At 42.6% G+C, this 12,104-nt stretch overlaps 1 protein-coding gene across 3 annotated transcripts in view; it reads left to right on the forward strand.

The window, feature by feature from the left end:
- Positions 1-11,957, forward strand: part of DTNBP1 (dystrobrevin binding protein 1) — a 144,633-nt gene extending 132,676 nt beyond the window's left edge. For 2 of the 3 annotated variants that reach the window (XM_006091759.3, XM_023756495.1), the window contains 2 exons: positions 10,056-10,193; positions 11,582-11,957. In XM_006091759.3, the coding sequence (XP_006091821.1) occupies positions 10,056-10,193; positions 11,582-11,799 (356 nt within the window). In that variant the 3' untranslated portion in view covers positions 11,800-11,957. Of the gene's footprint in view, positions 1-10,055; positions 10,194-11,562 lie in introns of all 3 variants that reach the window. The other variant, XM_014458395.2, reaches the window with a different exon arrangement.
- Positions 11,958-12,104: the final 147 nt, after the last annotated feature.

Here is a 12,104-nt window from a genome sequence, read left to right on the forward strand (position 1 = left end):
ATACTTGTCTTTCTGTGACTGGCTTATTTCACTTAGCATGATACTCTCCAGGTCCCTCCATGCTGTCTCAAAGGGTAAGAGATTCTTCTTTTTTACTGCTGCATAGTATTCCATGGTATAAATGTACCACAGCTTTTTTATTCACTCATCTACTGATGGGCACCTGGGCTGTTTCCAGATCTTAGCTATTATAAATTGTGCTGTTACGAGCATAGGGGTGCATACATTCTTTCTGATTGGTGTTCTGGAATTCTTAGGATGTATTCTTAGAAGTGGGATTACTGGATCAAATGGCAGTCCATATGTAATTTTTTTAGGAAACTCCATATTGTTTTCCATAATGGTTGCACCAGTCTGCATTCCCACCAGCAGTGCATGAGGGTTCCCTTTTCTCCACATCCATGCCAGCACTTTTCATTTGTTGATTTATTGATGGTAGCCATTCTGACAGGTGTGAGGTGATACCTCATTGTCATTTTAATTTGCATCTCTTTGACGATCAGTGACTTCGAGCATTTTTTCATATGTCTCCTGGCCATCTGTATGTCCTCTTTGGAGAAGTGTCTTTTTAGGTCCTTTGCCCATTTTTTAATGGGATTGTTTTTCTTACTTTTGTTAAGTTGTATAAGTTTCTTAAATATTTTGGATATTAACTCTTTATCTGATGTATCATTGCCAAATATGTTCTCCCATACAGTGGGCTCCCTTTTCAATTTGTTGATGGTTTCTTTTGCTGTGCAGAAGCTATTTATTATGATGTAGTGCATTTGTTTATTTTCTCCTTAGTTTCCTTTGCCTTAGGAGATGGATCTGTAAACATATTGCTATGAGAGTGTATGAGATTTTGTTGCCTATGGCTTCTTCTACAATTTTTATGGTTTCACGACTTACATTTAAGTCTTTTATCCATTTTGAGTTTTTTCTTGTGTATGGTGTAAGTTGGTGGTCTAGTTTCATTTTTTTGCATGTATCTGTTCAATTTTCCCAACACCATTTATTGAAGATAAATGTCTTGACTCCATGGTATGCTCTTGCTTCCTTTATCAAATAGTAATTGAGCATAATGGCTTGGGTCAATCTCTGGGGTCTCTGTTCTGTTCCATTGGTCTATATGTCTGTTTTGTGCTAGTACCAGGCTGTTTTGATTACAGTGGCTGTATAGTATAACTTGAAATCTGGTATTGTGATTCCTCTAACTTTGTTTTTCTTAAGATTGCTGCAGCTCTTTGAGGTTTGTTTTTATTCCATATAAATTTTGGAGTATTTGTTCTAGTTCTGTGAAGTATGCTGTTGGTATTTTAATAGAGATTGCATTGAATCTGTAGATTGCCTTGGGCTGTATGGACATTTTAATGATGTTGATTCTACCAATCCATGAACACAGTATATTTTTCCACTTGTTTATATCTTCTTCTGTCTCTTTTTTCTACATCCTGTAGTTTTCTGAGAACAGGTGTTTTGCCTCCTTGGTTAAGTTTATTTCTAAGTATCTTCATTTTGTTGTTGTTGTTGCAATGGTAAATGGGATTGTTTGTTTAGTTTCTTTTTCTGAGAATTCATTATTGGTATATAAAAAGCCATTGATTTTTTGGGTGTTGATTTTATATCCTGCTACATTTCCAAATTCATTTATTAACTCTAGTAGTATTTTGGTGGGGTCTTTAAGGTTTTCTATGTACAATATCATGCCATCTGTGAATAATGAGAGTTTTACTTCTTCTTTGCCAATTTGGATGCTTTTATTTCTTCTTCTTGTATGATAATTGTGGCTAGGACTTATAGTACTATGTTGAATAAGAGTGGTGAAAGCAGACATCCCTGTCTTGTTCCTGTTCTTAGTGGAAATGGTTTTAGTTTTTGCCCCCATTGAGTATGATGTTTGCTGTAGGTTTGTCATATATGGCCTGTTTGGATTTGTGACTATGTATTAGGTAATCTATTACGCCTCTCAATCTCTAGTGCAGGATGGTGTCAAAAGCTGTCTGACTAATTAGATCAGGCAAAGACTCAAAGCCTCCAGAAACCGCCTGTGGCTGCAGACTGATAGGATTCCTCTTGATCTGCCCTCAGGAAATCATCCACAGGTGTAGTAAGAGTTTTCTTCAACAGGGTGGAGTAATTGTTTCTGTCTGGAGGCTAATTGTTATTCTCAGTCTCATAAGGGGCAAGGAGTTTTCCAATAGGGTGGGTCAGCTGTCTTCCCCCCAGGCAATGCTGCCTGCATAGCAATTGTCTGCCTGAGAAAGAGACCTCTGCAGCTTGAGGGAATGGCTCAGCACAGGAAACCAGGGTGTCTGCCTTCTGAGCTCTTACCCCAGAGCCCTCGATCCTGGCTGCTGCTCACCCAGCTCCAGACCACTTTGCTGTTCCTCTTTCAGAGCACAGGATGGGTGGCTCCACAGGGAATTTTATGCATTGGCCCTTCAAGAGGGTGCCTGAATTTCTAGCCCTCTCTCCCTGGCAGACAGCAATCCCACTGCTTTTCACAGCCAGATATTATGTGCGTAGCCTTCTCAGTTCTGTTGCTCTCTGCTAGGGGGCCCAGCTGGGGAATTAGACCCAGAGTTCTCAGTGGCAACCCCCCACAGCTGAGATATCCCTCCAGAACTTCAGCTGCTGCCTGTGGGCGCCCAGCCAGCCCTTTTGTGCCTCCGCCTCTCCTACCAGCCTCTATGTGGTCTCCACTTTTGGTCCTTAGTTATCAGGGTTCTCTCCAGCAAGTCTTCTGTTGATTACTCAGGAAGTTTTTTTCTGTATTTTAGTTATAATTCCAGTTTGGACCTGGGAGCATATCCATGCAGCATCCAGTTACTCCACTGCCATTTTAATCTCCAACAATACTTTTTATTTTTTTTTTTTTTTTATTTTTTTTAAATATATTTTATTGATTTTTTACAGAGAGGAAGGGAGAGAGATAGAGAGTTAGAAACATCGATGAGAGAGAAACACCGATCAGCTGCCTCCTGCACATCTCCCACTGGGGATGTGCCCGCAACCCAGGTACATGCCCTTGACCGGAATCGAACCTGGGACCCTTCAGTCCGCAGGCCGACGCTCCATCCACTGAGCCAAACCGGTTTCGGCACCAACAATACTTTTTAAACTCACAGTATGGATCTGAAGTTTAATTTCTTTATCTCAGTCGGCTCTCCCTCTCTGTACTCCACTGACCTAGAATCTTCATCTAGAAAAGTCAGCCTGTTTCCTCAGAGTATGTGCAGTGTTCAGCTTCCTTAGTGTTTGGTGCTTTGCTTCACAGATTTGTGCCCTCATGGGCAGGAGCTGAGAAGGACATCGTCCTAGTCAATTCAAGCTGCCATAACAAAATACCACAGACTGCGTGTGGCTGAAACAACGGAATTTTATTTCTCACAGTTCTGGAGGCTGGAAGTCCTAGACCAATGTCCTGGCTGATTTGGTTTCCTGCCAGAGTCCTCTTCCTGGCTTGTAGCTCATTGTCCTCACATGATGGAGAGAGAGCATCTCTCTGGTTTCTCTTCTTAGAAGGGTACTAATCCCATTCTGAGGGCCCCACCCTTGACCTCATCTAAACCTAATCATGTCCCAAAGGCCCTACCTCCAAGTACCATCACAAGGAGGGTTAGGGCTTAAACATACAAATTGAGGGGAGCACAAACATTCAGCCCATTCAGATACAGACAGCCTGGAAAATTTGACCAAATTTGAGCACAATGAGACATTACATCAAGAGCAGGTGGGACAATGAAGAGAACAGGAATAGAAATTGTTATTGCTAAACACTTTAATGCTACCCTCATTCAGTTTAGTGCAGCAGACGTTTCCTGAGCGCCTGCTAACTGTTCAGCACACTCCTCGGCCCAGAGGAGGCGAAGAGAAAATAGAAGTGTCTCTTAAGAAGCTCCTGTTCTCAGGGAGACCCATGAACACCCCAGTGGGTTGAGAAGCATGACAGGTTCAGAGCCAATTTCTGTTTGGCAGACGGGCTGGTTGTGATGCAGGGCCCTAGGACCAGTGCAGTGGTTCTGGGCAGGAACGTGCTCATCACCGCATGTTGAGCAGGCAGCCATTAAACATTAAGGAAGTGAATTGTTTTTTGGTTTGGAGCTCTTAAAACAATAATTTTCGTCGTTTAAAAAAGTATTGGGCTCATTTTTTTTAAGGTAAAAAAAATGGAGTCAGGCATATGTTGCCAATATGTGTGGTTTTGGAAGTATTAAAGAAGAAAATGAGGATGTGGGTGTTTTCGCTTTCTGCTTCAGCTGGAGTTGTAAAGACAAATGACAAACATCATGTCCATGTCCCTGCAGCTTATTCACACCCATCCCTGAGACGCCCAGCCTGGCGAGTCACACGTTCCTTTCTTACCTTGTGTTCATCTCCAGGGATGAACGTTTAATTTAGAGGAATCAATCAAGATAAAAAATCACGTCCAACTGGCATGGCTCAGTGGTTGAATGTTGCCTATGAACCAGGAGGTCACGGTTCAACTCTGCTCAGGGCACATGCCCAGGTTGCTGGCTCGATCCCTGGTGTGGGTGTGCAGGAGGCAATCAATCAGTGATTCTCTCCCATCATTGACGTTTCTATCTTTCTCTCCCGCTCTTATATATATACTAGAGGCCTGGTGCACAAAAATTTGTGCACTGGTGGGGGATGGGGGATGGGAGGGGGTGTCCCTCAGCCCCACTTGTGCCCTCTCACAGTCTGGGACCCCATTATGATGGTTTTATTTAGAACTTTGAAACTTACTGTGATCCATTATTGGTTTTCTTTTTTAATCCTTACCTGAGGATATTTTTTCCATTGATTTTTAGAGAATGGGAGGGAGGGAAGAGTTAGTGGGGAGAGAAGGGGGGAGAGAGAGAAACATTGATTGCTTGCCTGCCGCACAGGCCTCGACCAGGGCCAGGGATTGAACATGCAACCCTTGGGTTTCCAGGCCAATGCTCTAACCACTGAGCTACCGACCAGGGCTGGTTTTCATTTTAACTAGGAATTTTAAATATTCAAAAAAGAACAGAAAATAATGTAACATACCTGTTTCCAGATTTAGCATGTTAACATTTTACCATATTTGCTTCAGATATTTAAAAAATATTAAGAACTAGTCCAGATATATAAAATGGTTTGTTAGAAGGATATAAGTATATATTTGATATAACTCCAAGTTATAAGAACATCCTACTAAGTTTTTAAATTCCCATTTTATATTTGGCACTTGATTTTTGTTTATGTCATGAGCTACGGGTCCAATTTTAATTTTTTTCCAAAGCAGTAACTACTTGAGCACCAGCATCTTCTCCACTGCTTCACATTGTCAATTTCCATGCAATGTGAGTCTTTCCTAGGCTCTCTTTTCTGTTCTATTCTTCTATTTGTTAGCCTCATGCCAAAACCATACCATCTTAATAATAATTACTTAAGCAGTGGTTCTCAACTGAGAGCAGTTTTGTTCCATGGAGGTCATTTGGCAATGTCTGGCAAAAGCTTTGCTTGCTGTGATTGGGGTAGGCATATGCTATTAGCATCTAGTAGGTAGAGGCCAGGGATGCTGCTAAAACATCCAAGATACAGGGCAGCCCCACAACAGACAATTATCTGGTCCAAAGTGTCAGTAGTGCTAGGTGCAGGACCCTGTTTTATATTAAGTCTTGATATATGTGGTAGAGCGATTCCTGCTTGCCCCTACACACACTTTATAACATTCTTTTTTCTTCAGAGTTGCCTTTGCTGTTTTTGTATGAATTTGTCCCTCTGAATTTTAAAGTTAGATTTCCAACTTCTATGAAAACCCTGTCCAGAGTTTGATTGGAATTGCATTGTTTCTAGACTGAGTGAGAACTGGTGGCTAAGTAGGATTGGGATTTTCTGTGGTGCACACGGTGATCTCATCATTTATTTCCTAAGTGGTGGAGAGAATTGCCTCTGACCCTGTCTGGGACCAGTGACTTCTCTGTGAGAAGAACTACCTGTTCATTTTCTCTGACCATTATAGTGACTTCCTATATCTTGTTAATTTTAGCAAATTTTCCATGGATTTTGCCCAGCTTGTCTTTAGTTTTCAAATATACTAGCATAATGTCCAGAGTTCTTTTTTTAGCCTTTGCCATATTTGGGGTTAGGTTTGCTTTTGCATTCCTCACATTGTTAATTTGGGACTTTTACTGCTTTTTTATGAATCTTAAGTTATTCATTTTTAAGTGTTTTCAATTAAGAGTCAACTTTTTGTTTTATTCTTCTTCCTTTCTACTGTGTCTTTCATTTCTGGGATTTTCTAATTTAATTTTGTTTGGTCTAATTTAAATTGAATGTTTAGACTCAATTTTTAGACTTCTCTTAATAAGATATTCAAAGCTATGAATTTTTCACTAGGGTATCACTTTAACATTATTCTACAAGTTTTGATAGGTAATGGTTTCTGGGTATTTATAATTTTCCTTTAAGGTTTCTTATTTGACTTATGGACTGTTTAGAAGTTTGTTTTAAAGTAATGTGTGGTTTTCCTAGTTACTTTTTATTACTGATTTCTAATTAAATTTCAATTGTGGCTAGAGAATGGGTTTTTGATATATACATGTTTTATTCATGACTTACTTTATGGCCCATTACAGAGAACTTTTCTACATGTTCCATGTGCACTTGAGAACAAAATTCTAAATGATAGGCATGGTTTCTTTATGGGTTCCATTTCATCAAGTGGGTTGCTTCATTATCAATTTTCAAAGAGGTATATTTAACCCTCCTATACCCCACCCCATGACTATTGATGTTACACTTTGTCATTCTAGCCATTTTTATAGTCACACAGAAATTTTTAAATATCTACCTGGAGAAGTAAACCTTCAAAAAATCTTTGAGTATAACTCTTTAGCCCAATATTGCTTTTGTTTCCTCTTATATCTATTTTGTTTGATATTAATATAGCTATACCAGCTTTCTTCTTAAAGTTGTTTGCCCACTTTCCACTTTTAAAAAAAATGTTACTGTTCATGTGTCTGTGTTTTAGGAGTGTCTCCTATAAACAGAATATAGCTAGATTTTATTTACTAGCAATTCAGTTTTTTAATCTGTTAACTGGCAAATTTGGTTCATTTACATTTATTGTGATTACTGACATACCTGACTTCATTACCACCTTATGTGGCGCTTTCTATTTTCCTATGATTTTTAGTCCACTTTTTCCCTCTCCTTTGTTTTAAAAGTACACTCTTGCCCTTAAGAGGTGAGCACAGACAGAAAAGAAGGGAGCCTCTACCCCTTTCAAAACTGAAGTCAAAGCAAGGCCAAAAGCCAGAATGCCATGCTGATGGCCTCCATAGCCCACAACAAAACTTGCATGTCACTAATTTTCTAGCAGCCCAACACCCACAGAAGGCCCCCAAGAACAAGTCTGACGACTGTGTCATCAAGTTCCCCCTGACCAGTCAGCCTTGAAGAAGCTCCAAGATAACACTGCACCCGTGTCCCTTGGATCCATCGGGCTGTGGATGTGAAGCAGCTCTGTGGCAAGGTCCATGCCCTGATCAGGTCTGATGCAGAGAAGGCGGACTTCTGACTATGTTGCTTCGGATAGTGCCACTTCAGGGGGATCATGTAAACTATAATAAGCTTTCCCCCAGCTAAAAGTAGAATTTACATACTATTTACCCTTCCTTTTAGTGCTGAACTTTGATTTTGTGGTGACTAAAGACAATCAGATTCTCCCCTTCCTACCAAATAAAACAAGGGTCTTACACTGCTTCAACTCTCATCACAGCCTTCCTCTCCTATCAAAATTGCGCAGTCCTTTAATTCTGCCAGAGTAAATCCCCCAAATTGGACACTAATATGAGTTTATTCAAGGTTTTGTATTAACTCACAAACTTACGAGACTTTTCACTGTTTAACATTTCTTGCATCTCAGACCTTCCTTCTGGGATTCGTCACCATCTTCCTGAGAGCAGGCTCATGGCCAGTGTTTCTGTCTGACAGTGCTTGTCATCTTATACTTGATCTTAAGTGCTCTTTAATGATATAGAAGTGACATTTATCTTACCTCTCATTTTACTCTCCCATCTTCTGCTTTTTATTGTTGAGAGGCTGTCAGTCTATTTATCGTCTTTCCTCATCTGCCCGTCACCTTTTGTTCTGTCATTTTCACTACAATTGATGTAGGGTCAGGTTTTCTTTTATCTGTGTTGCTGGGAATATATTTTGGTTCCTAAATCTGGGACCTCAGATATTTCAGCAAGTCTGGGAAACAGCCTTTGAATATGGCTGCTCCCCACATTCTCTCATTAGAACTGTGTAAACGTTTCCGTTTTCCATCACTTTTAAGCTCTTTCTTAGTTCCCATCTTTTCCTTTGTGTGTAATGGGGAATTCATTCAGTCTCCTAGTTTACTGATTTTCTTTTTGGCTCTGATTAATAATCTTCAATGTTAACTTGTGCCCAGAGTTTTAAATTTCAATTAGATTTTTCCTATCTGGAAGTTATTTGGCTCTTTCTCAAGTGCCTACGCTCTAATTTTTATACCTTGTTCATTTTTTTATATCTTTTATTTGATTAAAAATGCTTAGTCATTTAAAATTATTGGGAAAGTGTTAATACTGAGCTTGTTTCTGACTTATTTCCATGTGTGTGCTGTAAGTTTGGCATTGGATTAGAATGGACTTTTGTTTTTCTATGCCTTTGAGATGCAAGGTTACGCGTATGTCCATCCAGAAATAACGTGTATTCTCATCTGCCAGGCCCCATCATGCCTGGGGTGACTTAACAGGCTGTACTTTTCTGGACCACAGAGGTGGTTTAAATATGAACTCCAGACCCAGGAGGCACCTCTTACCTGATACCCTGCTGAGTCAGACTCTTTATAGTCTAGCTTCTTTTTGCTGGTGGGATGATTTTATTTTTTTTAGTCTGTATTTTCACTGCAGGGGCTCATGGTTCCATCTCCCCAGCTTGCCAATGCCCTAACATTGTCTGCTGCTAAGGTTGAAGAGTAGAGAAATGTCACAAGGGCAGTAAAAACTTCAACTGCAATGATAACAGAGTTTGGGGGCAACTGCAGGCAGCAGCTCGCGTGAATTGCGCGTACTCCGCGGGAGCCGTCTTTAACTCGGTTCATATAGATTTGCGGTGGAGTGCGGGAAACGTGTAAACTCGGGCCGATTGTAACTGCGTATTACCAAATATTTGTTTGTAATCCACCCTTTTGGTGGATGGAACAAAACCAAAAGACAGAGCCATCTTATATTTTGGCGGGAAATTCACCCGCACTCCAAGTGATAACAGAGTTTGGGGGCAACTGCAGGCAGCAGCAGAGGTGTGTGTGGCGGGGAGCTTGCTAATCACCTCATGCTGCTGCAGGAATGCCCGCCTCCTTCAGACAGCACCCTTCTCCCAGCAGCCAGGAACTGCTTAATGCAGAAGTGGGTCTGTCTGAGCGCCTGTAAAGGGCTGGGGGTGAACAGGAAACCTGCTAGGAAACCAGTGTTAATCTCGGATAGATTTCAAGTATTAAATTGGGATGCAGCATCCTATATAATAAAGAGGTAATATGCAAATTGACCATCACGCCCTCACACAAGATGGCAGCCAAGGGAGGGCAGTGGTGGGCGATCAGGCCGGCAGGGGAGGGCAGTTGGGAGCGATCAGGCCAGCAGGGGAGCAGTTAGGCATCGATCAGGCTGGCAGGGGAGTGGTTAGGGGTGATCAGGCTGGCAGGTAGAAGCGGTTAGGGGCAATCAGGCAGGCAAGCGGTTGAGAGCCAGCAGTCCCAGATTGTGAGAGGGATGTCCCACAGGGATCGGGCCTAAACCGGCAGTTGGACATCCCCCGAGGGGTCCCAGATTAGAGAGGGTGCAGGCTGGGCTGAGGGACAATCCTCCCCCCCCCCCCGCAGTGCACGAATTTTGTGCACCAGTCCTCTAGTTTAATATATTGCTCCCAATTGTATTTTTTAAAGTTTGGAGTAGCAGGAGATATTTTATACCTAGAAAATACAGTGCAGTTAGCCTAATGAATTGAAGTTCGCTTTTAAAAGTATTGTTGAAGAGAAAGTGTCAATTCTTCTGGTGCCACTCTATTTCCAGAGCCCATGGGGAGCATGTCATCCATGGAGGTGAATGTCGACATGCTGGAGCAGATGGACCTGATGGACATGAATGACCAGGAGGCCCTGGATGTTTTTTTGAATTCAGAAGATAATGCCGTGCTGTCCCCCGTCTTAGGTAGGAGGTGTCAGACCTGCATAAAACCTCTTCACATTATCCCTTCAGAGGGCAGACATCAGGGTAATGATGCACAGGTCTCTAAGCCGCAGTCAACTGCTTGTTCTCACCCATTTCCACTCGCCTGTGCCTGGTCTCACAGTAGTGGGCAAATGAGACAGCTGTTCCATCACGAATTTCTCAAAGACTTCTAGTGCTCTACCCACACACCATCTAAGAACAGGGCACTTTCTTAATTCCTGTTTTACCTCCTCTGTCTCAGAATTTGAGTTTAGTTTTTGTGGTTATTTCAAAGACTGGAATTTGGGGGAAGGTGGGAGATCGCCTGTGACTCACACACCTGGTGCTGGTCTGAGCATGCATTTGTCATCTTTAACTCTCATTCAGCTATTTATTTCACTTTTGTTGTGGGCAAGGCCAAGGTATGTGTTCAGCATTTGGCTTATATTTTTAAAAACCGGAGCAACCCTGTGGGGACTTGCACTTCATGCCTTCCCAAACTTTCACATTTATTCAGCAAATATTACTGAGGTTCCCAACCTATACATGGGCTCACTTCATTTTAAATTTCAGATCAGACCTTCGGGGATCTTCTTATACACAGAATCATTACAGAGCAAGCATTGCTGTTGTCTCATATACACACAGGGAAAGGCAAAGCGCAGGCCTCCTGTGGCACCTGGGCCCTCGACAGTTTCGCCGGCACCAGTTCCCACTGCCTCTGAGGTCAAGCCCTTTAGAGTTCTTGCCAGTTTGTTGTTTTCAACTTCTCCGTCCTCTTTTCCCAGCAAATCTGTGAGAACAGAGTCGTCCCCAGGAGGGCAGCCCTATGCTGAGAGGCTGGGACACTGGACGTGGGAAGGAATGCTGGCCTCTTTCCCAGAGTCAAGAAGACATTTAGAAACAGGGACTCCATCATCTGCATATGCTTTGGTTCCTTTAAGAACTTATTGACTCCCCATGAAATTGGAGAAATGCGAAAAAGATTGAGTTTTTCTCTTAGCATTACTTTCTCTGAATTACTACTTGCAAAGATATAAAGAGTAAATCTAGGTTATCATGGTTATGGGGATGCTCCTCAAAGAAATGCAGGGAGCGCCCTAGGGCCTTCATCACAGTATTTCCCTGGACATGGTGGGAAGGGCTCAGGGTCTTCCCATCTGTCACGGGGCAGAAGGATCGGTGCAGGCCCCTGGATGCCTCGCTGATCACCTGGCTTAGCCTCTTCCAGGGACAGTTCCTGCACTGGCGTGGGAGTCTCCTTGGTAGCCCCAGCTCACCACTACAAAACACTGACACCTTTTTCAATAGCATGAGTTCAGACCACCATCTTCAGTAGCAGTTTTAAACTGTGATACTTTTATCACAGGGTTCTTCCTATTTTGCAGGGCCTGAATCAAATACTGGTCAGAATGAAATTACTCTCCCGGTTCCAAATCTCCCGGAATTACGAGCCCAGCCACCTTCTTTATCTTCCACCTGCACTGACCCAGCCACCCAGGACTCCAGTGAAGGTGGGGAGTCCCCCGTCGTTCAGTCTGATGAGGAGGGAGTTGAAGTGGACACTGCCCTGGCCACTTTACACAGCGACGACAGCGACTCCTAAACCCGCATGGCACCCCGAGCACCGCTGAGAAGACCCGGCTGTGCAGAATCCCACTGAAGGCAGGCGGTTGACAGGGGCTCTTGATTGTCACACAATTGCCAGTAATTTCTGAGAAACTGACTGAAAGAAAAGCTAACAATAAAGTTTGAGGACTTTAACTGAGGGAGTCCATGGCCAATTTGTACAGAAAGGCTTCCACACACATGCATCCTTCAGGCTTTAGGGGGCAGGAAGGGCAACTGGGGTCCACGCAGGCCACCAAGGAGCCCGCAGGGCTGGCGGGGCTGGGAAATGTGGTCTCCACG

This window comes from Myotis lucifugus, unplaced genomic scaffold, assembly GCF_000147115.1.
Source record: "Myotis lucifugus unplaced genomic scaffold, Myoluc2.0 scaffold_95, whole genome shotgun sequence".
Lineage (NCBI taxonomy): Eukaryota > Metazoa > Chordata > Mammalia > Chiroptera > Vespertilionidae > Myotis > Myotis lucifugus.